The 24,560-nt window shown below is 43.6% G+C and overlaps 1 protein-coding gene across 1 annotated transcript in view; it reads left to right on the top strand.

The window, feature by feature from the left end:
- The first annotated feature begins 2,656 nt into the window (after positions 1-2,656).
- FECH (ferrochelatase) overlaps positions 2,657-24,560 on the top strand; it is a 30,964-nt gene continuing 9,060 nt past the window's right edge. Inside the window, exons 1-6 of the mRNA XM_074355158.1 lie at positions 2,657-2,846; positions 7,487-7,622; positions 12,791-12,910; positions 14,207-14,355; positions 20,102-20,236; positions 22,826-22,932. Coding sequence (XP_074211259.1) covers positions 2,801-2,846; positions 7,487-7,622; positions 12,791-12,910; positions 14,207-14,355; positions 20,102-20,236; positions 22,826-22,932 — 693 coding nt within the window. The 5' untranslated portion in view covers positions 2,657-2,800. The remainder of the gene's footprint in view (positions 2,847-7,486; positions 7,623-12,790; positions 12,911-14,206; positions 14,356-20,101; positions 20,237-22,825; positions 22,933-24,560) is intronic.

The raw sequence follows: 24,560 nt of genomic DNA, 5'->3' as shown, positions 1-24,560 counted from the left end.
CTCTATAGCTCTCCACTGGTCTGCCTCACGAAGCCATTGTTTCTCTTGCACTGAACACTACCTCCCCTGCCCTGCTGTTTTTCTGAGTAAGGAGATGGAATTGAGAAATGTAAATTTAGTTTGTGTGGCTCAGAGGTGCCAATCATGGCAAATAATGAATTAGGGGATTCCCCACCCCCTCCCCCGGCCTTTTCCCTGAAGCATTGAACTGAAACCAACAAATGCATTTTATTTAGGACCACAGGATGAACTCTGAGTGTTGTCTGTGACAAGAGAATACTTTCTTTACTAATTAAGTCACTGGGGCTCAGACAAACCCTCTGCCATGCGGTGCGGACGGTGCCACTTACCTGAGTTGGCCCAGGGACTGTGCCTTCTGTTTGCTAAGGGAAGTGGTAATAATTTTGTTACAATATGTAAGCCAGAAAAAATATATATTTACATATACATACATGTGTATATACATATACATAGCAATTAAGCTCATGTAGTTTTATAAATTTCTTTAGACTTTCAAGGGCTTTTTTGGATTTCTTAGTGAACCCATCTTTAGAATTCCCAATTTCTGGTTTAAAGGGTATGTTTTCCAATCAGTTTTGAAAAGGACTCATATAAAACACATTTTATCTGCTTCCACTTGAAAAGAACATAAAAATGTACTCATTGAAAAGCTGTTGTATTTGATGTTTGTAAGAAATAAGCCATAGATTAGAAACAACAAATGTCATGAAATTCTCTTCGGGGAAAAATAATGAAGTTCAGTTTCAGTTTGTAATCTGTGAGTCTTAATATGTGCATTAGGAGGGTTTATACATGAGTATAATTTTGAATGAGTTTTTTAAAAGTCAATAAAAATGAAAATACAAGATGTGAGGAAAATGTATGAAATGGTGCTAATTCATTTTTTTTAATGTTATTATGTCAATATACTTAATAAAGCATGTTTTGCTAGCTCCTTTCTTTTTTCTGGTCAGATACAATTTTAACCCATCCCAGTGCTGATCCTGTGAGATTTGGCACCTTTATGCCTTGTCACTAATCATCAGCATTTCCCAGGGAGGGGCCAGGAGCCCCCTGCTATCTCCCCTTAGCAGGAGGGGCACAGCACCCTGCATGGAGGAGTGACTTATCCAGGGCCTCCCAGAGGTGGCCAAGAAGAGCCCACATAGCCCAGCCATTTAAATCCCATGGCCTTTTCTAGTTCTCTGGCCTTGTCCACACACTTTCCAACACAGCATTTCAAAATGTAGAGTCTTCCTGTGTTTATTTTAAAGCAGTGGGTTTAGGCTTTAGGCAGAGGAGTACATTCTAAGGATCATCTCTTTCAAGGGCAAATTAAACTACTGTAATTGTCATTCTGAGACTAGAGAGTTAGCAAAAGGTATAGGAAAGTGGTTTGGTACTAAGAGCAAGTTTCACTGTCCATTTCTCAGGGAACATCTCCTGCTTGCTTTAAAGATCATGTGGATAGTATGAAAGGCAATCCATTTAATTTGACATTTTAAAACTGAGCTTATAACCACAAGGAGGACTGACTTTAATAATATATAAACTAATTCAATCAGGAGCATTTTTAGCTGCAGAAAACTGGTTTTCAGCTCAACCTAGATGTCATTTTCCTGGAATGTTTCACATGGTTTGCCCCCTTAATTCATCAGGTCTTTGCTTAAATGTCCGTGAAGATTTCTCTGACCCATCTATTTCAAGTTGCTAGTTAGCCTCCCTTCCCCCATCTCTGTTACATGGCTCCATTTGGTCATCGTCACCTTAAATACTATATATTGTGATTACTTTCTGTCTCTCCCCTAATCCCCATGGAAGTCCTTTATCTGCTCTGTTCACTGTTGTTTTTCCAGTGCACACAGTAGGCGCTCAATACTTGTTCAATGAATGAATGATGCCTGACACCTTTCTATTCCACAGGTTGGTCTTGTACTCGGCGACCCACTGAACATATGCGCCCGGTGGGTGGGTGGACGTCGGGGAATGTCACAATTGCCATAAGCGAGTCGGGCACCTGTTCCGTGGGCAGGAAGGAACCAGGCCGTTACCTTGCGAAGGTGCGCAGACACGATACCGACGAACCTTATCGAATCAGCCCTCCAAGAAAGGCATTTTCCAGACTGGCCTTCACTTTTCCTCCTGCTCTCATGTTTAGCAGCGTGTTTGCTTTCTCGTCCCAGCCGTCAAAGTTTGCTGCATAGAGATACTACAGAGGAACTGAATAATTATGTCATGAGTGTCTGATACAAAATAATTTCTTTTCCTATTCTGAAAACAAAGCAAAACAAAATAGGGTCGGCACAGTTGTGCTGTAACTAGGCAGCAAAACTGGAGAATTGAAGCCAAAACAGTCTTATAGAGAAATTTCTTTGCTGAGTTGTGGCTTTAGTTCCTGCGTTGGTCAGGTGAGCCCAGACAACCAGGGCATTCGTTCAGGGCGATCTGGGGTCAAGCTGGACTCCACCGCACGAATTTTAGGTGGTTGAGGGAAAGGTGCCATTAGCATAGCTCTGGGCTCTTTCTTACCTCGGGGACCGCCCTGCGGCCCGGAGCGCACCACGCGGGGGGCGTGTCTCCGCCTGGCCCCGCCCCAGAGTCCCCGCCCCGGCCAGGCAGCGAATGAGCGGGTGCGCCGCCTGGGCGCAGGGAGGGGCCGCACGTGATAAGGCAGCCGGGGTGCCGGGCGCTGAGCTCTGAGGCTCAGCGTTGGCCGGGCCCGCTTCGGGGTGTGCTGTCGCGGGAGGAACCCACGTCCCGGGCCGAGGCTGCCCCGGGACTGCTTTTAGTCAGCACAAACATGGCTGCGGCCCTGAGATCTGCGAGCGTCCTGCTCCGAGATCGGCGTAAGTGGGGCTGTCGCGGCCGCCGCCCAGGCCGGGGTCCCAGTGACGGCGGGGACAGCGGGCAGCTGGCCGCTGGGGCCTCCGGGCCTGGGAACTTCCAGGAGCGGCGGCGGGCTGCGCAGGAAGCTGCCGGCGACTGGGCGAGGGGCGGAGAGGGGATCCGGAAAGGGGCCCTCCCCTGGAAGGGGCTAGAGGGGGTCCGTGGGTCCCCTGAGAACCCTGGGAGAAAGCGGGAAGGGGTGCCGGAGTCCCATCGGTAAGCTGGGTGGCCATGAGCAGTGGCTGAATTTCTCAGAGCCTTAGTTCTTATCTGTAAGTTAAGAATAATGATGGTCACAGAGTTGTGAGGATTACAGGAGGCAGAGTGTGTTAAGGGCCTGCCACAGAGAGGACAGTAACGAAGGCAACCTTTTGATCGTCATCACAGTGGGCATCTTCCCTGGGGTTCCCTCCCTCGTGGTGGCGGTCACACTGTGCCCACTGCTGCAGAGATATTTGGAGAATAAATAAGACCCATTGACAATACTACACGTTTCTCATACAGACATGAACGCAGGTTGTGAACATAGGATGAGCTGACCCGCCTCTGGTTCAGACATACCTGGCTGAAACACTAGCTCTGCAGCATTCCCGTGACCCCCTGAGCGAGGCACTCAACCTAGCTTGTACTTTGCTAAACATAAAAGGAGAAGGTAATGCCTCAGAGATCTGCTATGATTAGCTGGATACAGGTAAAACCTGTAGCACAGTGTTTGGCACACAGTAAATACATAGATACCCTCAGAATGTTCTATTGTTATTATGTAAAAGGATGCCATCTACTAAGATGTTTAATTAGTGCATTTGAATGGTGACTGGACACAGACCTGACTTATATTTCCAAGAAGTTCCCAGTCTGGCACCTACTGAGAAGGAGTGGAGAGAATCCACTCTGAACCTCCCTATCTTATTACAGCTGTGTTTGTTAGAAAAATGATAAGGATCAGGTGGCTTAGGGCAGTAGGGGACAAAAGACATTATCTTTTAAGGAAAGGCAGCACAGTGCCAGTAATGGTGCTGAAAGAGATATCAAAGTAGTCTTTTATCGACCCTTCCTGTGGCAAAGAATGTCTCACAGGCTGTAGATTTGAGGTCCTAGAACAATACGAGAAACTTTAAATGATTTGTTGTTCAGTGGAAGGATTCAGAAACTATAGCAGAAGTAGATATGAGGTTCAGTTGAATTACAGACTCTGATTTTAAGATGTAGTTATAATACTTTATCTTGTTTTATATGAAGAGATTAACATCTGGGTTAGAAAGAATTGAATATTACTTCTCAAAATGAATTCTCAAAGTGAAAGTAAAAAAGCTAGGTTTACACTGTTTTGTTTTTTTTTTAGAAAGTGGGTAGAATACTGAATTATTGTTTCTTTGTGCTTTTTTCTTTCCAGATTTTCTATGTTAGGCATATCTGTCTTTTGTAATTAGAAGAAACAAATCTAGGATAATAAAAGAGTATCAATGTTTAAACATTTTGGCTCCATACCAGAAAATAACAACTCTTTTCTTAAAGCCTCCCCTCCCCACGTGTTTTTTAATAGTCACAATAAGAACTTTATTTCTGTTAATTTTTTTAATGGTATGTATTTTTGTAAGTAAGTTTTGAAATAATCTTCATCTCCTATGTGATAGAAAGTGTACTTGTGTACCCTGTTTTCTACCCTCCCCTGTACCAACCCCCACCCCTCCAAGCATCCAAGCTATTAAATAATTTGGTTTCAGAGAGCCAGTTAATACCCACAAACTTCTTAAGTCACTGATATACTTTTGAATAATTGACCTATTGGGTTTGTCCAGGAATTAATGAAGTTTTGTTTTCTCACATCATCTTCTTTTCTTCTGCCTAACCCTTAATTTTATGGGCTTTTATTGTTTATTGGCCTTCTAAAGGTAGACCAGTTGTCCATGTCAAGAGTAGGGTTAGAATTGTTTGGTCTTAGTTCGTAAGTGGGTAATTCCTTATTATTGCATATTCTTCTTGTTTAACCACATCCATCGTGCCAGGCACTGTTCTTGGGGCTGCACATAGATTTTAAAACATTTTCCTAATCTTTACAACAGCCCTACAAGTTTGGCCTTATCACTGTTTTACAAATGAGAAACATGTGGCTTGGAGTAGCTCAGTGAGTTGCCCAAGTGCTGTCACACTGTTTGGTCCTATCTGGAATTTCTGCTCAAATCTCCCCAGCTCCAGAACACACACTCTCTATACCACACGATGCTGCCTGTGCCTTCGAATTTCTCTTTATCTGTAAGCTGAGTATATTCAGGAGTCTCAGTCGGTTTTCTGAATAATTACTTTAAACTTCTTTAGCTAGATTAATGCTAATCATTTGGTAGGAGACTCTCTGTTTCTCTAGAATCTTCTGATCATTAGGGGAGAGGGGTGTTTTAGAGAAGTCCTTGAAAGGTGGGTGTATTAACCCTGTGTCCGGAGCCCAGAGGATCCATAATTAGCAGCATCACCCTCCTTTGAGAATTTATTTAATCTCAGAGAAGAGAATTTTGTAAGTAGCGGGCATGGCGATAGTTGGGCACCTCAAAAAGCTACTCATTTCCAAATTGTACTAGGAAATACTAACATACTAGTTGGAGACTCTAGTCTCATCCTTATTCCCCACCCCTTTTAAGGATTGCAGGAGGAAATCTTATTACATTACCAACAGTCAAATCATGTAATGCCAAAGTTATATTCTGATACCTCCTGGAATCTGATATAATCTCATTCATATAGGGAATTGCAGACATCGCGGCATGATTGAGAACCTGGTTAAATCTCACCATGCAGTTCAGAATTGAACTTGTCTAAAACAAGGAGATGTGAGTTGGTTTGAGACTTCGTTTGAGTGGAATTGAACTTCTTTATGTCAATCTCTGCACTTCCACTATGGGTTAATAAGGATGATTCCGCTTCAGTAAGCTCACATAATTGGCTCTGTTGGGAATGTTTGCACTATGGATAGCTGGAAATCTAAATGGCCTGGAACTATCATTCTCCTATATTTTATAGACATGCTAGGTGATAAAATAAAATCAGAGCAGGTGTAGTCCTAGGTTCTAGACACCACCAGAGCTAATCATACATGGCGGGCCCTGTGCAGAGCGCTTCACTAATCTTACCTGGTGTAATCTTTACAAGGATGCAGATAGCAAGGTTTCATCACTTTATAGCTGGGGAAACTAAGGCTCAGAAAGATTATAATGCAGCTCCTGTCATATTACTAGTAAGCGGCAAAACTGGATTCTGGGTCAGATCTGCTGATAGCCCAAGTTCCTTATCAGAACACCTTTGACTCGTAAGGAGGAGAAGGGGAGAAGGGGACTGATCTCAAGCTGGTTTTGGACCTGCTGGTTGGTGAATGGGGAGAGGGGTCATGCATGTACCATGGGGCACGGTGGTAACCGCTGTCCCACATGCCATCTTCAGTACCTACCGTACGACTTCAGTTTAATTTCACTCTGGGTTTGTTTAGGGATGAATATTCTTCATGCTACAACTGGTTGTGGCCCATTGACCCCTCAATTCAGATAGTCTCTCTGGGCCCACAACTAAGTCTTGGAGGGCCTGGGTCAAGGGTACAAAAGGACAGCCACATGTAACAGGCTAACAAACTGTGAAATGTGTTCTGTTCTCCGCTGACACATAGAGCCTCCTGATGGCCTGGAGGGGTGAACTCTTGAACTCTTCAGGCATCCTGCAGAAACACTGCGGCCCTGAGAGAGGTGCCCAGGTCTGCAGGTTTCCCTGCTTCTCTTCCCACCGCCGGCTCCACCCTGCCTTGTGGGGAGTCTTGTGTATACTCCAGCATGTCTGCTCAAGCTCTGTTCTTGGCCCTGTGAACAGCCAGGTCAGGAATTGCTCATACTGGTGGTGCAGCCCACTCTCAGGAGGGTGGACCCAGGAAAGGGGCCTGTACAGACCTTGGAAGTGGATGAGGGGCTTTGGGGGCAGGGAATTCTAGGGTCCTGGGTACTAGAAGCCTGTCAGTGTGGTCTGGGCTCTGTGGGTCCATGAATCCTTGGCTGTGTAGACTGCACACCCCATAGGGAGGGGTGCTGCAGGAGACGGGCCAGAATTGGCTGTGTAAAGCCGAGGCCCCCCCACCCTTGTCAGGGTCCAGAGGCAAGACTAGGGTTCTTGGCACTGGAGCCTGATTGGAGAAGTCCTGTAGGCTGATGTGAGTGCCAGTGTTGGAAAACTGACCCAGTTTCCACTCCTTAAATCGGCAGCCCTGTAACCCTTTCTGCAGGCTCCTCACCTTCCATATGGACAGCATGCTGCCGCCAGTAACTGTCATAACGTGCAGTGGTTCTCATGAAGGGTCATCTCAACAAAGGCAGCCGAGGCAGGGAGAGGAGGTGTTTGTGGCTGCTAAAAAGGCTCCCGGCATGTCCTGCTAAGCCAGCCTAGGGGATGCTACCCCATCCCCTCGGAGAGGTCTTCAGAGCCTTCAGCCACCTGCGGAGAAATGCTGGGAAAATCACCTCTGCTGTAGCATCTCTTTAAATTTTAAATCCAGGAATTATGCTCTGAGGACCTCTTCAAAAGAAATTACTTTCTGGCTAGATTTCATGCTACCACTTTAATTTTGTCACAGTGGTGTGTGCTGGCCCAAGGGCTTGTCAGCCATGGAGGTGTCAGTCGGGTGCAGCCACAGCCGCCGCCGCCGCCACAGCCACAGAAACAGCCCAGCATGCCAGAAGCCCCAAGGCTCAAGTTCAACCGGGAAACAGGTATGAGTCTCATTTCAGTACTAATGCGGATTTCTCTTTCTTGATGCAAATCCCAGTGGATACAAGCTACCTAGGAGGAAAGGTGCTGGGAAAACCCAGTATGTAAGGAGTGGTATGTTATTTTCTTGGCTTTCCTTCAGTGACTGGTAAACTACAGATTTCACCTCCCATTAAGGCTTTATCTTTTTTTTTTTTTAATTTTGACAGATTTAAAAATGTTTTATTTAACAATTTTCCGCCAGTTTTATTGAGATCTGATTGGCAAATTAAAACCCCACAGGGTTTTGTTAAAGGACACAGAGTTGAGTACAAACAGTCTGCAAATCATGTAGGGATTTAGTTCTGGAATATGTCATGTAACACAAATTATATGTACACCAGAAATGTGTTTATGAAACCTAACAGAATTATACTTATGAAATGTATGCCCTGTACAGGAAAAAGAATAACTAACCTACCAAGAATTTCTATAGTAAACTGTTAATCCAGTGAAGATAATTGTAAATGACATCATATGATTTATAGTTTACTAAAGAAACAAAGTACACTTCCAGCTTCACTCCTGCTATTTGTGGTGGCCGTCAGCAGGCGTGGCCTTGGTGCTGCATGTCCTCTGCAGTAAGAGAAGCCACAGCTGTTCTCAAGTCTTCCTCTGGTACAGAGGCAACAGAAGACTACACAGGACACTGATTTAGATGAGTACATGGGTAGGAGTAGCGCACTTCAACACTAAGCAGAGGGAAAGGATGGAAGTAGCTGTGAACAATTAACGCCTTGACCTTGCTGGTAGACCAGATGTTCTGGAGGAGTTACACAGCTATGAAAATAAAATAGTCTCATTCTATGTTTGTTGCTTTTCATTATGTGATCCTGGGTATATATTTGAGCACTTAGTAAACTGAGGCTTGTTGAGGCTAGGGCACGAGGTTGGGGTTTCAAATCATCTCCTTTCAGCTCTCAGGCCTCCTAAAAGATCACACGTGGGGAGGAAGACAGGCCTGGGGGCGTGTCCAGCAGGACACCATTCCTCCATTCCCCCCACTGCCCCTCTTTTCTCACCTCAGCCAGAGCACAAAGTGCTTTAAATATTTAGGGTTTGGGGTAAGTATTTGATATAACCTGAAGAACTGACTGGATGTGGAACCCTGGAAAGAAAAAATTACTTCACTACTATGTTATCTTAGTGGCAAAAGTCATTCACATAAATAGCCTTAATATTAAATTATTAAAATTGAATAAAAATCTAAAAAAATCCCCAAATTCTAGTCAGTAACTTTATATCATATTTATACAAAAGAAATAGATTCCTTTTAGAAAATACTGACAGGGGAAAAAAAAATCACTGATAATCTCACCACCCACTATTTTCTCTCTCTGTCTGGATCTATTAGTATTTACTCGGTATGTGTTTACTCAAAATGTGACAATACTGCATATATTATTTTTATAACTTTTTATTTAATAATGTGTCTACCACATAAATATGAACAGTCTACATTATTTTAATAGCCTGAGTATTTTATTAAATCATAATTTATTTATTCAGTCTCATGTTATGTGGCGTGTAGGTTATTTCCAGTTTTTAAATATTAGGGACCATGAAGTGGTGTCTTTCTGAGTCATTCTGTTGCCAGACATCATGAAGGCGTGTTCCTGCATAGCGCTCAGGCTGGACTAGACGAGAAACATTACACTACAGATTTATCTGCAAAGGGCTAGATGGTACATTTTTCAGGCTTCATGGGCCATTTGGTCTCTTTTGCTGTTACTCAACTCTCCTGTCGTAATGTGAGAGCAGCCAAAGATAATATGTAAACAAATGAGTGGAACTGCCTTTCATTAAAACTTTATTTACAAAAACAGGCGGTGTGTGTACAAATCTGGTCCATGAGCTGGAGTTTCCCAGAGGCATCTTCAATCCTCCTACCAGTTACATCCTGGAGGTTTAAATGAAGAGCTGGAATTTCTTTTTTATCTTGATGCTGATTGTCTATAGTAGAATAGAATTCTTCTGTTCCTTTGTTAATTGATGAGCTGAAGTTTCAGTTATGTCCAACTAATAGTTCAAAGGAAAAACCTCATACTTTGAGAGTCCAAGAATATAAATGGCAAAATGTTACAACCTTTTCAAATGAGAAGTTTTCAATATGGTTGCTGTGATACACTTTTACATTCAAACAAAGGGAGCTTGACCATTCAGACCTTGGTCTCAGATGTGCTCTGTCTGGAGGGGAGAAGAGACAGCGACCCTTGACTAAAGCTTTGCACTTCACATTTGGGAATAGAGGGGTATCTGACCAGGGCTTACTAATGCGCTGTTTGTCATGCGCAACACAGTCTTGTATTAAATGCACGTGTATTTAGGTATTTTCAAATCATGTGAGTCTTTCATGTATAAGATCAACACGGTTTGCAAAACATAGGTTTGCAGGGCAGAGTAGAGTCCCATTTAAAGCCACTCTTGTTCTGAGCTCAGGTGTTATAGATGGAAAACAGTTCTAAATCCCGTTTGCACATTGATGCCCTCTGTGGCTTAGGTAAGTCTCTTAGCGTGGGGTTTCCTAACCAGCAATCTGTTAACTGGCAGCAATCCATGGAAAAATGTACTTAATTTATTGTGAGTCACAGCTTTTGAGGGCAAAAGACAGAATCCCAGGAGAGCACCAGTGGTCTAAGTGGAAAGACTAAGGGACTATTACAGTTTCACAATATAACGAATCAGGAATTTTCAGGCATCAGAAAAAGAAAACTAAACACCAGTTTGTTAACTCATTGATAGAACTTCTGGTCAAAGGAGGTGGAAAAGTCATGGAACAATAACTTCAAAGTAGTTGCTTCGTTTAATATAAAGGAGATTAAACCCCTTTCCTCAAACACAGTGGCTCTAAACCGAGGGTGGGGAGGCATTTTTATTCCCTGGGACATATTTGGCAATGTCTGGAGACATTTTTGGTTGTCACAGCTGGAGTAGGGTGTGTGCTATTGCCATGTAGTGAGTAGAGGCCAGGGTGACCCCCAAACCTCCTACACAAAGGAGTGTCCAGCCCCAGATGTCAGCAGTGCTGAGGTCGGGAAGTCCAAGGCTGAGACGGTGATGTGAAAAGTGACTTGGTTAATCTTTAATGGGGTCTAAACCAGAAAGTCCTGACTCCCTTGTAATGCAGCACTTCTCTTTCCCCGGGATTTGGTTCTTATTTTGGAAAGTTAGGCTGAGAAGTCAGATTTCTACCTCATCTGCCCACAGTGTGTCTGATCAAGAAAACGGCTTCCACTTACACACTCTGCTGCCCAGCATCGTTACCAAATATCATTAGTGCTTGTTGAAAATTGCAATTCAGATTTCATCAGGCTATCATGAGCCTGAGAACACTTTCAAGAAGAGTCTTCCATACTAGAGCCATCTCAGCAGGATTGCTTTGATCACTGCATTAGCTAGAGGTGGTCTTGATGTGGGAGATCTGGAAAGTAAATCTCGAAAGAAAACCCCCAGGGGAGGAGGGTATAGCTCAGTGGTGGGGTGTGTGCTTCGCGTGCACAAGGTCCTGGGTTTGATCCCCAGTCGCTCCATCAAAGAATAAATAGGAAGTAGACCCTGAGGCATTTATGATAATGGTGTTTTAAATGAACCTCAGGCTGTTTCTCAGTGGCTCTATCAACGCTGCATGGAGAGTGTATGCATCTGATGGAACATTATTCAGCCACAGAAAGGAAGGCAGTACTGATTCATGCTACAACGGGGACGAACCTTGCAGACCTTATGCTGAAAGAAACCAGAGGCGGACGGCCACACATCATGCAAGAATAGGCAAATCACAGGCCCAGAAAGCGGACTAGAGGTTGCCAGGGGTAAGGGGGAGGGAGAACAGGGAATGGCTCTAATGGGTACGAGGGCTTTTTTGGGGTGATGAAAATGTTTAGGAATTAGACAGTGGTAATGGTTTCCTGACCTTGTGCGTATATGAAAAACCACTGATCCGTACAGTTTAAAATGGCAAATTTTAGGATGTGTAACTTACATCTAAATGTTTACAAATGTTTAAAAGAATGAATGGAAGACACTCCTTGTCCATTGCTTTCCCCACCTCTTTCACTGCTCCCCCGTGACCACCCACTTGGGAATCTGCAGGCCCCGAGTTCCCCAGGGTCCCATTTCAGGCTTTGACCTCATGGTTCCAGCCAGGCCCCAACAGAGAACTCGTCCTGGCCTGGCTCACTTCCCGCCACCATGCAGGCTCCAGGGATTTTGGAAGGTTATGTTTTTGTGTAATCCTTTTCTTTTGAAGTTTCCCAGAACCTGCTTGACTTTCTTTTTCTTTTTGTTCATTCAACCTGTGATTCTTTAGCCTGGGTCTAATTTGAATAATGTAGGGCAATTTCTTGCAGGAATTAGCCAAGCGATGGGTCTAGGTGAGGGATGGGAAGGTGAGTGCAGAGGGGGAAATGTAGTTTATCCCAGCAGGAGACACTGAAAACGAATAAAGGCCTGATCAGGAGGAGGAAGCAGAGGACAAGAAGTCATTTACGTCAGTAATAACTGAATCATTAACTAAAGGGAAGGGAGAAGAATAAGAGGGTGAGCCATGGGCTGGTATTTTACTGTGGGGGTTTAAAATGATAGGGAAACCCAAGGCTTCTCTGTGTAGAATAGAACTTACTCATTTAGCATAAGCTGGCACCTAGGGTACATACATTGTCCGCTTAATTCTCATAATAAGCTTTTTGGGGTAGTTGGTGGACTCTCTGCTCTGCAGATGAGAAAACTCAAGTTTGGAGCGATCGGGCAACCTGTGCCGTCACGAGGCAGTCACGTGAACAGGTACTTTAGTTCCAGTTTTAGGTTTATACCTTGACTCTCAGTCCCTAAAGAATGAGATCTTGTTCAGGGCTGAGAGTTTCATAGAGAAACATTTGCGCCCAGTGAAATCCGGTGCCTGGGATGGAGCTAGAAGGTGAAGGTCAGAGCCCGAGCTGGCACCTGGGATGGAGGTGCAGAGATGGAGGCCCGTGTGTACCCAGGTAGGTAGCCATGTGATGGCAGTGAAAAGATCTATAGGTTTTTACTTTTGTGTCACACAGATGAGATGAGAGTTTGCTAGGCAAACCAAAGTTCTACCCAAGAGGAAAATGAAAAGTGTTACAAATCAACCATTGCACTTTATTTTGTGTAGGAAGCCAAAAACTGGAATATTAATGCTGAACATGGGAGGCCCTGAGACAGTCGGGGAGGTTCATGACTTTCTCCTGAGGCTCTTTTTGGACCGAGACCTCATGACGCTTCCGATTCAAAAGTAAGATTCAGATCAATACCTGTACTTTTTCAGAACCTGTGCAGTGCATTTTGCCTTCCATGTATGTCAGTTCTGTAGTTTAAAAACAAAACCCCAAAAAACGGTTTTAGTTCATGTCTGGTGGTGCTAGAGCAGCATTATGACTTTGTTTTTGGTATGAGAAGGATGTGAGAGGAGCAGGATTGCAGGGGACAGAGAAAACAAGTCAGTGAGGCTTCCCCTCCGGCCCTTTCCCCCCAGATCTCTGTCTAGAAATTCAGTGGTCTGGACGCAGCTGAAGTGCCTTTAAAGATCTTTAAAGATAATATTTGTACTTGGCACTTAACAGCTGATTAACACTCAGGGAAGTGATGGGTGCCATTCATCTGTGCTGTGAATATGGGTCCTTGCTGCCCATCTCTTCTTTCACCCTTCCCTCCCTCCCTCCCTCCTTCTGTCTCTGCTTTTTCTTTAAAATAGGCTTTTGTAATGAAAAATGTATACATGCAGATGATAAAAAATGCAAATAGTTTAAAAGCATTTACAGTAAAAAGCAAGTGTCCCTTTCCCCTTGGACTCCAGACTCCCACTCACCCACCCTGGAGGTAAGCATTGCTACATCCAGAAATGGTCCATGCACATCTTAGTGTATACACACACACACACACACACACACACACACATAACACACATACACATGTTTATTTACACCCTCCTCCTTTTTTTTACCCAAATGTGAATGTACTTATGTACATTATTTGTCACTTCATTTTTTTTTTAATTTAACAATGTGTCTTGGAGATTATTCCATAACAGATTGTACAGATCTGGCTCATTCTTTTCTCATGACTCCATAGGCTTGCATTGTGTGGTCATACCCTCACTTATTTAACCAGTGCCCCACTGATGGACGTTGAGATTGTTTACGGTGTTGCAGTGAGCATCCTCGTGCATACATCTTTGCTCACGTGGGCAAGTATATTATAGGATGGATATGCATTTTCTTAAATTAAGAGGACAGTACATGTCCTAATGTCCTTATATGTCCAGTGCAGGATCAAGAGGGGTGAAGATAGTAGCTAGCACATACTCAGGATCCCCTCACGGGTGATTGGTGTCTTGAGTCTTCAGGGTGTGCTGCGAGAACATTTCATGGGATGGAGGTGGCCACTCCTCAGAGCCTATCTGGTTTTCTCTCTCTAAAGGCTTGATCTTTTTAGGCTCGTCTTAAAATTTCACTTTTGTTTTTTTTAAATTGAGTAGAAAATGTTTCTGAGCTGGAATAATATTCATTTACTTCCATGTTCAATGGTTTAGTAAGCTGGCACCAATCATTGCCAAACGCCGAACCCCCAAAATTCAGGAGCAGTACCGCAGGATTGGAGGTGGGTCTCCCATCAAGATGTGGACTTCCAAGCAAGGAGAAGGCATGGTGAAGCTGCTGGATGAGCTTTCCCCGCACACAGGTATGGGCTTTCTCAGCGGACATCTCGCTAGGTTTGTTCTTTCAGAGTAGTTATGAAATTCACAGCACTGTTGGGTGCCCAGTGAGGTTCTGGGTCCCAGCAGCTCTCGATCTGTGTGGGAGGTTCCTGCATGATGCCTGGCCACTGAGCTCAGTTCTCACGCCGTTATCCTTTGTCCCCATCTTACAGCCTTTTCTCTTGCTTCCTTATGTTACAAATAAAAAAGCTAAAGTTTTGGAACATTAGCCTCAAAAGGAAGTTGGAGGTGTGTGTTAAGTTGAGCTGGATTATAAGGAAGAGGCTACCTGCCATGAACAAAGGATATATATTATCATTGTCCTGGGAAGAAATCTTTGGGAAACGGGTTGAGGCTGTTGCTGTTGCTGTTTCTTTCTGTGTGGATGGCTGATTAGATCAGCATTTAGTGCAGAATTAGCTCTGTCACGGCAGCCACGAGGCTCTAAGCATCTCTCAGCACCTGCTTTCAGCTCTTGGCAGTACCATCAGGGTGAGGCATTTAAGTGTCTCGTTGGGCACGGCCCTAAAAAGAGGATTGAGCACGTCTGGTAACTGTTTTCTGAGAATGTCTAACACAGATTATAATCTGCAGAATGAAACATGAACTACATGAATGAACTCTAAGTGCCATATTTAACTGCGTTCACGACACCACTGATTCACACCACTGTTTTCATACAACGTGAAGACACGAGACCTCTGCCGGTTAATTTTAAGACACTGTCTGTTGTAGGCCAGTGTAAGAACTGTTAAAACAAAAAGTGGGCATCTGACGACACATGAAATGTGTTAACTGCAGATGCAGTTTAGGGTTCAGGATCAGGACGGGAGTGTGACACGGTGGGGACCCTCGGGGAGAGCCGCCGCACTGGGCAGGACCGAAAGCGTTTCATTGAGAGTCAGCTCGAGTTGCTCTCGGAATCCACTGTTTGCATCGCACATGGGACAAAGGGCTAGAGCAGATCATCTCACTTGGAAAATTGTTCAGTTGCGCTTTTGAATAGTGGGTTTGCTTCCTGCCTTCACTTGTGGCTGGAGGGCATTTCTTACATGGTTCAGCCACACGTGACACAGCGCATCTTCTAAAATGTTGGGTGAGGGAAACTTGGCTGACCTCTCTATCAAGTAGAGACCAGACTCTAGTTGATCATGATAGAAGGTTTGGTGTGAACCAGATCTGCAGTTGTTGTGCTGTGTTCAGTGGAAGAAGGAGGCGGAAAGGTGCCATCTGTCCTGTGGACGTCTTAGTCTGGTACCCATCACCACAAAGGGCCTTAGTAGAGTCATCAGCCCTGATAAAGGAACACAGATGCATCCTTCCCACCTCCTCCTCTCTCTGTGGTGAGGCTGCCAGGTTGTCAGACCAGACGGGCCAGCAGTGGCCTCCACCTCCCTGGTTGGTCTGGAAAGAGTCCCATAGAATGACCTGGATTTACCCCAGTGTCCCGTCAAACATGGGATCATTTTAACATATGGCCGTTTAGTGCAGAGGGAGCAAGTCACAAGAAGCTAGATTCTGGGACTGATTATCCTCTGCTTTGGTGGGGGCCAAGGAATAATAATATTCATTTCATACTTAGACTCAAAATTGTTGTAGAAATGATTTAAAAAACAGTTTTAAACATTCTATCTTGTAGAGACTTATATGAAAAAAAAAGTCTATTGTTCTTCATTAAGACTTTGGGGATAAGTTTAGGGTATCCATGAAGCACAAGTCAGCTCAGTGGCTTGCCCGTCTGGTCACTACATCATTAGACAGGAAAGCATCATTCCTGCCTTCTCGCTCTGTTCACTCCCTCCCTAGTCTTTCATCCACTGATGCCCACATCCATCCATCCTTCTTCCATTCACCCCCCACCAGGTATTTATAAGCCCTGACTGCAAGTTGGGTATACTGATGAGGGGCGAAGTAGCGAATGAGTCACACTCTAACCTTGGTGGAGCTTGGTTCCCAGCAGTTCTTACTGAAGCACTGGTGGGGGCTACTTTGGTTTCTCTGGATCTTGGAAGCGCATCCAGGGCCTGGTCCCAGGAGGGCTTTGGTGCTCACGATCCCAGGGCAGGCATGTCACCAGCCTCTGCGGCCCATGCTGGGACCTTCTGAGGCAGGCGAGTTCAGTTCTTCCTTTCCTCTGCATGGTAGGTGACCACTAATCACTTAAAGCAGGCTTGCTTGGGGGGTGTGATGGGGTGTTTAATGAGGCCCAAGACCACTCATCCATCAGTGGCCCATTGAGTGCTCTCCCTTGTTTGATGCTTCTGCTTAAACAAGAAGCTTCAGGTCTAGTGGGGCCTTGCTGCAGGCCATGTGCCCAAGGATCAGGGAGAACTTTTGAAGACTTGTTGGAGAGAGACTCTACAAAATGAATATGGCGGCTGATGATCACACCGTGTGGATGTGGAAGACAGGAAATAGTCTCATGGTTTGGCAGCTTCTTTAGGGGAACTTTGTGTTGGAGACTGAGAAGATTAGCAGGCGAGGCTCTGTGGCTCCCTCAGGGGCTCGCCCAGGTTACCTAGAAAGAATTTTCTTGTCCTGCTGTCCACGCTTCACTGAGTGGACCTGAGGCTCCGCGATGCCCACCCGGATGTCTCCTTCCCTCCCTCATCTCCTTCCTGCTGCTTTCTGATCTCCTTGCTTCTCTCTGTCTCTTTCTCAGTCCTCCTCTCTTCTTACACTTTTTTTCCTACAAAATTATTAAGTTTACTTTGGAACTGCACCTATCTGTTTATTTATATCTGGAAAAGTTCTCTTTAGGCAAAGAAAAAAAAAGGGATTACAACCAGATAAAAATGTTTCATACTCTCCTTTTTAGGGGAAGTGGTTGTTATCTGGTGACCAGTATAGAAATTTTGAGACTTGCATAGAATTGACTGTTCATGAATACAGTACACTGGGTGAGGGAATGTAACTTGGAGTGGGTTTCCTACTGCACTGCAGTCATTTAGGGAATTCAGAAGGAAATAGATGAGAAGGGTAATCATTGCATTTCATGAAAAGGCTAAATCTAAAATACATTTTAAAAAGTACAGTTTGGTTATCTGGACTGTGGCTGCTTTCAATGAAGCTCTAAGTGCCACTCAGTAAGATCAGTTCGTTCTTTATCGCATGCCAAATGGGGAGGAGCGTGGCTTCGCTGCAGTGGAGCTGGCTTCCCCACTCCTGGCTGTATGACTTCAGGCAGATAACTTAGCCCAGTAAGCCTCTTCAGGAGGATGGGGATGATGACAGAACCCAGCTCCTAGAATCACCGTGCAAATAAAATCAGATAAGCCTGAAAGGCGGCAGCATGGTGCCCAGTACAAGTAACGTGAGCTTTTATTATTCATCGCTGGCATAGGGTTCATGAGCTGATACAGGGTAAGCAGCATTATGCTCTAATTTACTTCTTATCTTTCTCCCAAAGAATCATGCCCAAATCCGACATTTGGACTATTGGACATGCTGAATGAATGGACTGGAAATGAGTGAAGTTCTACTGTTTACAAATCTGGTTTCCCCGTTCCTTTTCTCCCCCTCTGTGTAGTTCTCGCCAGAGTGTTTGTTCGCGGGGCTCTGAGGGTAGATGAGGCTGGACCAGCCAGTCGTGTGTTTGGAGCTCACGCTGGCCAGATGTGGTGCCCGCCAGATGTGGTGCCCGCTGACATCCAGGAGACTCCTTCCTCCCCCTGTGCCCCTGCCGGGGGTAGCCAGCTGCAGGGCGAAAGCTTTCTGGGCTGGCCAGGGGCCTTCTCGAAAGCTTATTTCCTCAGAATAGTTCCCGCCGAAGACAGTGCAGCGTCACTTTTAAAAAAATATGTCTTTGCCGGCCAGCTTGAATTGGACAGTTGAGAACGCATTATCTGTTCTTCCCAGAGTATTTTATTCTCCCTTCTGAAAGAGGTCACCGCCCTGCCTTTATCTGCGAGGGCAGCCTCTCCACCTCTCTTGTCTGTGATGTTGGAGGAACTCCTGGACGTCAACAGACCAGGCTGCAACTCTCAGCTGCTGGGCAGCTGAAAAGAAAATGCGAGAAGCTGACTGACCTGCAGCATGTGGGGGATCTGACCCTGTCAATCTGATAATTTTATTGTCTCAAAATAGATTAGAAAGCGAATTCTACTTCGGCCTCAGCTCTGAGCACCAAGAGCTCTTTAAAAATGGACTTGATGATATTGTGATAGTTAGCAGTTTTAGCAAGAACCACGTAATCTTTGAGCAATCAGTCACTGGGAGTTCGCTTACAGGGCTGTGCCCTCTGGTGAGTTTTAACTGAAGTTTACCATATTTTATGCAAGAGACCAGAAAATTGATAGCCTAGAAGGGACAGACAGCTGAAATTATTTCATCTGTACCCCTTCCTTCCTCTTTTTGTCATCCCCAGGCAGGGAATATTGAAAGAGACTGCCCTTTCCGTGCACGTGCGTGCTTCTCTCTCCCATCAGTATTCTGCTTCTGTGTTTGATGACGTGCTCCGTTGATTCAGCCCCCTGGGTCAAGTTATGGAGGAATGTTTTCTCAATCTATATACCTGTCTATAATATAGACGTATCTATATTCTCAATCTGTGTACATCTATATATACATATATACACACACAGACATATGTATACACATATATAGACACACACAATAAACGTATTATCTTTTTTCTCCACTTTAACCCAAGTGTTGCTTGTGGCAATTTGGTGTCACGTTCTTAGTTGCAGCCCCCGTTAATGCCTGGACAGTAACATCATCTTGGGTTTACTGTTCCTTGATGTTTACGTTGTGTATTTTCAGCCTCATCCCTGTTATAAGTTAGGTGTCATCCTATGAAAAGACAAGGAAGCAAGACTTGATAACTTGAAAAAAACGTTCCGTTTTATGATTTAATAAATGTCTAAGAAATTGTGTGGTTTCAGGTGGATTTAAAATACAGGAGGATAAAGAGGAGACAGGAGGGGAAACTGGCAAAGCGACGGGAGAAGGGATGCCTTGAAGACGTGCACTGACTTGGGCCATTTAGGTTCCAGAACAATGGTTTTAAATCCCATTAAGTGCCTTCAATTTCAGAATTTATTGTTAGATTTTTTTCCCATATAAGTGAGGGGAATCATTTCCATCATTTGTTATCAATGAACTTTTATTGAGTACCCCAGGGTTTTTATATAAAGTAGGTGGCCTGGCATCTGAGGGAACAGGAGGAGGGGACTTGGGTGACAAGAGAGGCTGGGGTCACAGGCTTTGGGGTGGGAAGACCCACGTTATCATTTTGTCTCGACCATGTGCTAGGTGTGACTTTGGGGCATGTTCATTAACCTTTGAGAGTCTGTTTCCTTATCTGAAAAATGTGGTTTATGTGAGGGGGGGAAGCATCATGTCTTCCATGGTAGCTGGTACGTAAGGGGAGGTTATACTTTAAGAATAAATGCTAGTTCTTTCTCATCTTCTCTTGAGCTTCTCTTATCTCAGCCGAGAGCAGAGAAGAAGGCAGAGAAGCTTGAGTTTTAAAAATCATGTGCTAAGTAAAGGGGTATGTGTGTGTGTGTGTGAGGCGCGGGGGGGAAGTTGATCACAGAAAATAGTGATTAAAAATCCATGCACTAGCGGAGGACTGGATAAGATCCAAGGGATATTCTAAGCTTGCCTGCATTATCAGCATCCTAGGAAATTAGGTTAACTGTTCTTTGTTCTGGGCACTGCATTCTGTTTGGGATCTATATAAAGATGAACACTTCTTCCTTTCCACACATGCTTCCCTAATAGCTCCTCACAAGTACTATATTGGATTCCGGTACGTCCACCCTTTAACAGAAGAAGCAATTGAGCAGATGGAGAGAGACAGGCTTGAAAGGGCGATTGCTTTCACACAGTATCCGCAGTACAGCTGCTCCACCACAGGTAAGGCTTCTCTCTGACGGTGGGAGGGTGGATGCGGCCCTAGCAAAAATAACCAGGGAACCTGAGTGTGGAAGGGAAGGATAAGTCATTTTTGATTTGAATGGCAAATCCAGCCCATCTGCTTTAAACACAAGAGTCCAGGTCAGTCCATTTGAAATTTCATGGTTCATCTGTCCCTTGAGTTATTGTCCAGGCAGCTAAGAATTACAAATGGTGGGTGAAGGCAGTGGCTTCCAGTGCTCAGTGCTTTAATGCAGCTGTGTAACAGATCAGTCATGCACCTGAAGCCACTTTCTATGTTTGTGTAATAAGCCTTATGTTTATGGCTACCCTAATATTCTTATTAATGTAGCAAAGGTGATAGCTGTTTCCATGTTGCAAACAGAGGTGTCCACATGACACTGGAAATATTGGTATATGTTTTGGTTTTGCTTCGGTTAGGGGTTGGTTTCTGGTTAAACAAAGCCCATTTTGTGGTTTCCTTTGCAAACTCCTCTCAGCGTTCTAGATTTTGGAAAATACTATTGTGTGCTATATACTATTATATATTTAGCTGGAGCTGGAGAAGAACCTGTTTGCCAATCTCCGTCTCATTGGGCATAGGTAAATCTTCTATTGTCACCCACAAATACATTTGTTTGCATTCTTTTTCAAGGATTGAGATTAGCCCATTTTTACTCCCAAATTGCTTTTGGACATTAGTGCCTATTATTTCTAAAACTTATAAGGAGAAAACAAAAGGCTACTGGAAGAAATCTTGTGTGTGTGCCTTAAATATTTGTTCAGAGCACCTGTGCAAATGCCCGAGTCCTCAGACACCCTCAAGAGTTTGAATTGTGATTTCTTTGGGGAATGTACCTCTACAACTTTAAAATGTCCAGTAATACACTATTGGAGAATAAGTCGGGTTTTATACATTTCTAAGCTATACTTTTGCCTGGCTTTTAAAAATATACCTGAACATGTAAATGTCTGCTCTTAAGATTAAACAAGTTAAGAAGATGGTTATTTATATACAAAGGACTGACTAGGGTTTCATCGCATTGCTGGCTCTACCAAGTGTGTTTCAAACGTCAATGTCTGTACAGTTTTCCTCTAGTACATCTGGTACATCACTTCAGAGACATGACAGCCTTTGGGAAGTGTGTTCATTCTTTGAGGCCACTGGAGGGTCACTTGTCCGTTGTTTTATTTAGACACACATTGTGGCAGACCCAGTATATTCTATGTATCAACTACATTTTTTTTAAATCAGGCAATTTTTAAAGTTATATTTTCCCCTCGATTACTACTTTTGGTGGTTCATTGAATGTTTCTGAGTGATCCAGAGACCTACTGCGGCTTCTAGAAGACCTTTTTTACATCTGGAAGTGGCATTCACCTGGGAATCATGGTTTGCATTGTGAAGATGGTGGTGGCTCCTTTGTGATTTCTGGAGAGACGGTTTTTGAACCTGGAATGAACTCAGTTTGGACTTATTGGACTCATTCTATTCAGCAAAATGGAACTCAATTTATTTTTTTGAAAATTGAGTCTTAGCCTGAGAGTACCTTTGATTTAAACATGGCTTTGTCCTGGCTAGCATTTTAATTTGGAGACCTAACAGATGAATAGTTCTCATAATTAGAGAAACCAGTGGCGCTGGGAGGCCCGGCAGTGTTCTGGAGCTTTTGCCCCATGTGAAGGTTGAGGAAGAGGCCCATGTTAGGGTTAGTTTCATCCGATTAAGGCTTGGCACCAATGCCAGCTCCTCTAGGTCAGGAGAAATTGGCATTGAGTTGACACCATCTGCCTTCCTTTGGTCTCTGAATTTTCATGATTTCCATCTCTTGCTTAGAAATACAGGTTTTGTTGGATTACCTGTAAGGATTTGGTATCCATTTGACTTATTCTAAGGAATGATGATAATTCTATAAAGCAGGCAAAAATAGAGAATGCTCATAGAAACCTTAATAAGCTGTTTTTATCAACAAACCTTTTTTTTTTAATAAAAAGGATGGTTATAAAGCTTTTATTGTAATGTGAAAAATATTCATCTCATAATATTAAGTAGAAATGCCCTAAATACTCAGGGTACAAAATTGCATATATACGAAAATTACAACTTTGGAAAACGAAACAGCTATAAAGAAAAATAACTGGAAAGAACCATATTAGAATAAAACAATGAGTATATTAGCATGCTGGGGTCATGGCCGGGTTCTTTTTTCCTTTCTTTCCCACCTCCTACATTTTCTGTAAATGGGAGTGATCACCTTCATTACGGGGTAAGAAAATTTAACATGCTTTCGATTGTAGCATTGTCCTTGCAAATGACGACTGCTTGTATTTTATGCATCCGCCACCATCCTGCTTCTCACTAGAAATGGCCTCCGTGATCTTTGAAAGGCTGTTGAAATTGATTGCTTTTTAGTGGTCTTCATTTGCAGGGTAGTTAAATCCATATGCATTTTAGCATATTGAAATGATTGTCATTAGACTGGCTCAGTATAGAAGCAGGTGCCTACTTTGAACTTACACTACTGCCTTCTGTTTTTTATGTTCACCATAGTACCCATGCATGTACTAAGTCACCCCTGTGTATTTCAGGCAGCAGCTTAAATGCCATTTACAGATATTATAATGAAGTGGGAAAGAAGCCCACGATGAAGTGGAGCACGATTGACAGGTGGCCCACACATCCCCTCCTCATTCAGGTAAGCCAGCCACTGCCAGCTGCTCCTGCCACTCCAGCGTCTGGGCAGGTCAGGCTCTTGTCCCTGTGTGTTTTTTGGGTGTCCTTCTGAGCTTCACTGTTCTCTTATGTAAACTATGTGCTGGGGATTAATAAAAGGTATTAGAGTCTTGATTAATTATGACAAGAGGAAATAATTTTAAAGATGAAAGGTTAAACTCTTTTCTTTCTTCAGATTAATAATATTAGTTACAAACCCTAGTAGAATTATGTTTTGAGTTTTGTGTTTCACAGTGACTAAAAGGATAAAGTGACTAAAAGGATAAAGATTATGCAGGGCGTTTCATCTGATCTCCATTCATAGACTGAATGACCAACAGATCAATCCTCTATTTTCTAAATCATTTAAAATAGCCAGAGATTTAAAATTTTTAATACTAACATAGCTACATATTCTGAGACATGAAATAAACTTAACATTTCAATTGAGAAAGTTTCATATATTAAAAGAAGTTACAAATTTCCCCTACACAGTTTATATTATTTATAGTAATGGATGCTGGAGTGTAGGAGAATCAGTTAAAACTACAATTCTAAAGCTTTGAATTGGTGTTACTATACACTTCTTTGCTCTTTGACTATGGAAATGCTATTGGTTATTGCCCTAAGTAGTACAAATATTGCTTTGTTCTGTTGGTGGAAGTTTCTGCTTTTGAGTTGGTTTAGGTAGGAGAAATACTAAGTGATTTAATTTCATCCAGTGGATGTTTAATTCCTTGTACATTTTCTGCCAAAATACCAGCTTAACACTTTTTTTTTTGTGGGCGAGCCTGGAGTCACTTAAAATGTAACCACTAGATGGTGCTAGACATTGTTAAAAGCTGGCCAGCTCGCCCCTGAGCAGTGCTTTCCCTAAGCACGTAAGTGATGTCAAGGGTTAACATGTGTAGGTTGAAATCCAGTTTTAAGTAAAAAGTGAGATGTGAAAAGGAGACTCCTTCCCTCAGAGAGGGGTGTAGTTTTGGTTGTTCCCCACTCTCCTGTTCCTTGCTGGGTCCAGTCAGTACCGCCTGAGGCCCGAGCCCGGCCTGCCTGTTTCACTCTTGGAGGCCTGTGATTGGGGTGTTTCCGGTCAGCACTGACATGTGGCAGCAGAGAGCCGAGGGATCTGCACAGCATCTGCCTGCCCTGATAGAGTGCATAATTAGATTTGCATTAAAATTCAGTCCTTTGAAAAGGAGGGAAGCAGAAAAGATGGAAGGAAGTCTCCGTTCTTAAAATGAAAGGGAATTTTAGAGGCATTTATCTGCCCTCCTAGATGGCGTGATTGAAGGCTCTGAGAGCTGCCTGCCTCTTTCATTCTGCAGAGAGACTGCACGGAGAAAATACCGCAGATGGATTTTAGATGATTTAAGTAGCGCTCCCACTTGCCCACAGCTCCTGAGTTTTGACGGTGGCTTAGAGTCTGCTGTAAGCCATAACAAATTGTGTTTCTACTTGCAGTCTTGCAAGATAAGAAAAAGGAAAAAACACAACTAAAAACTGGGGGGAAATAAAAATTTCTAGTTAGATTTTATTCTTAATATTATGTAGATTACATGAGAAGGAGATTTGATAACTGGCCAGAATAGGAAAAAAACCCAAACTAAA

This window comes from Camelus bactrianus, chromosome 30 (assembly GCF_048773025.1).
Source record: "Camelus bactrianus isolate YW-2024 breed Bactrian camel chromosome 30, ASM4877302v1, whole genome shotgun sequence".
Lineage (NCBI taxonomy): Eukaryota > Metazoa > Chordata > Mammalia > Artiodactyla > Camelidae > Camelus > Camelus bactrianus.
The sequence above is the reverse complement of the archived record's forward strand: the minus strand, read 5'-3'. Positions and strand labels throughout refer to the sequence as shown.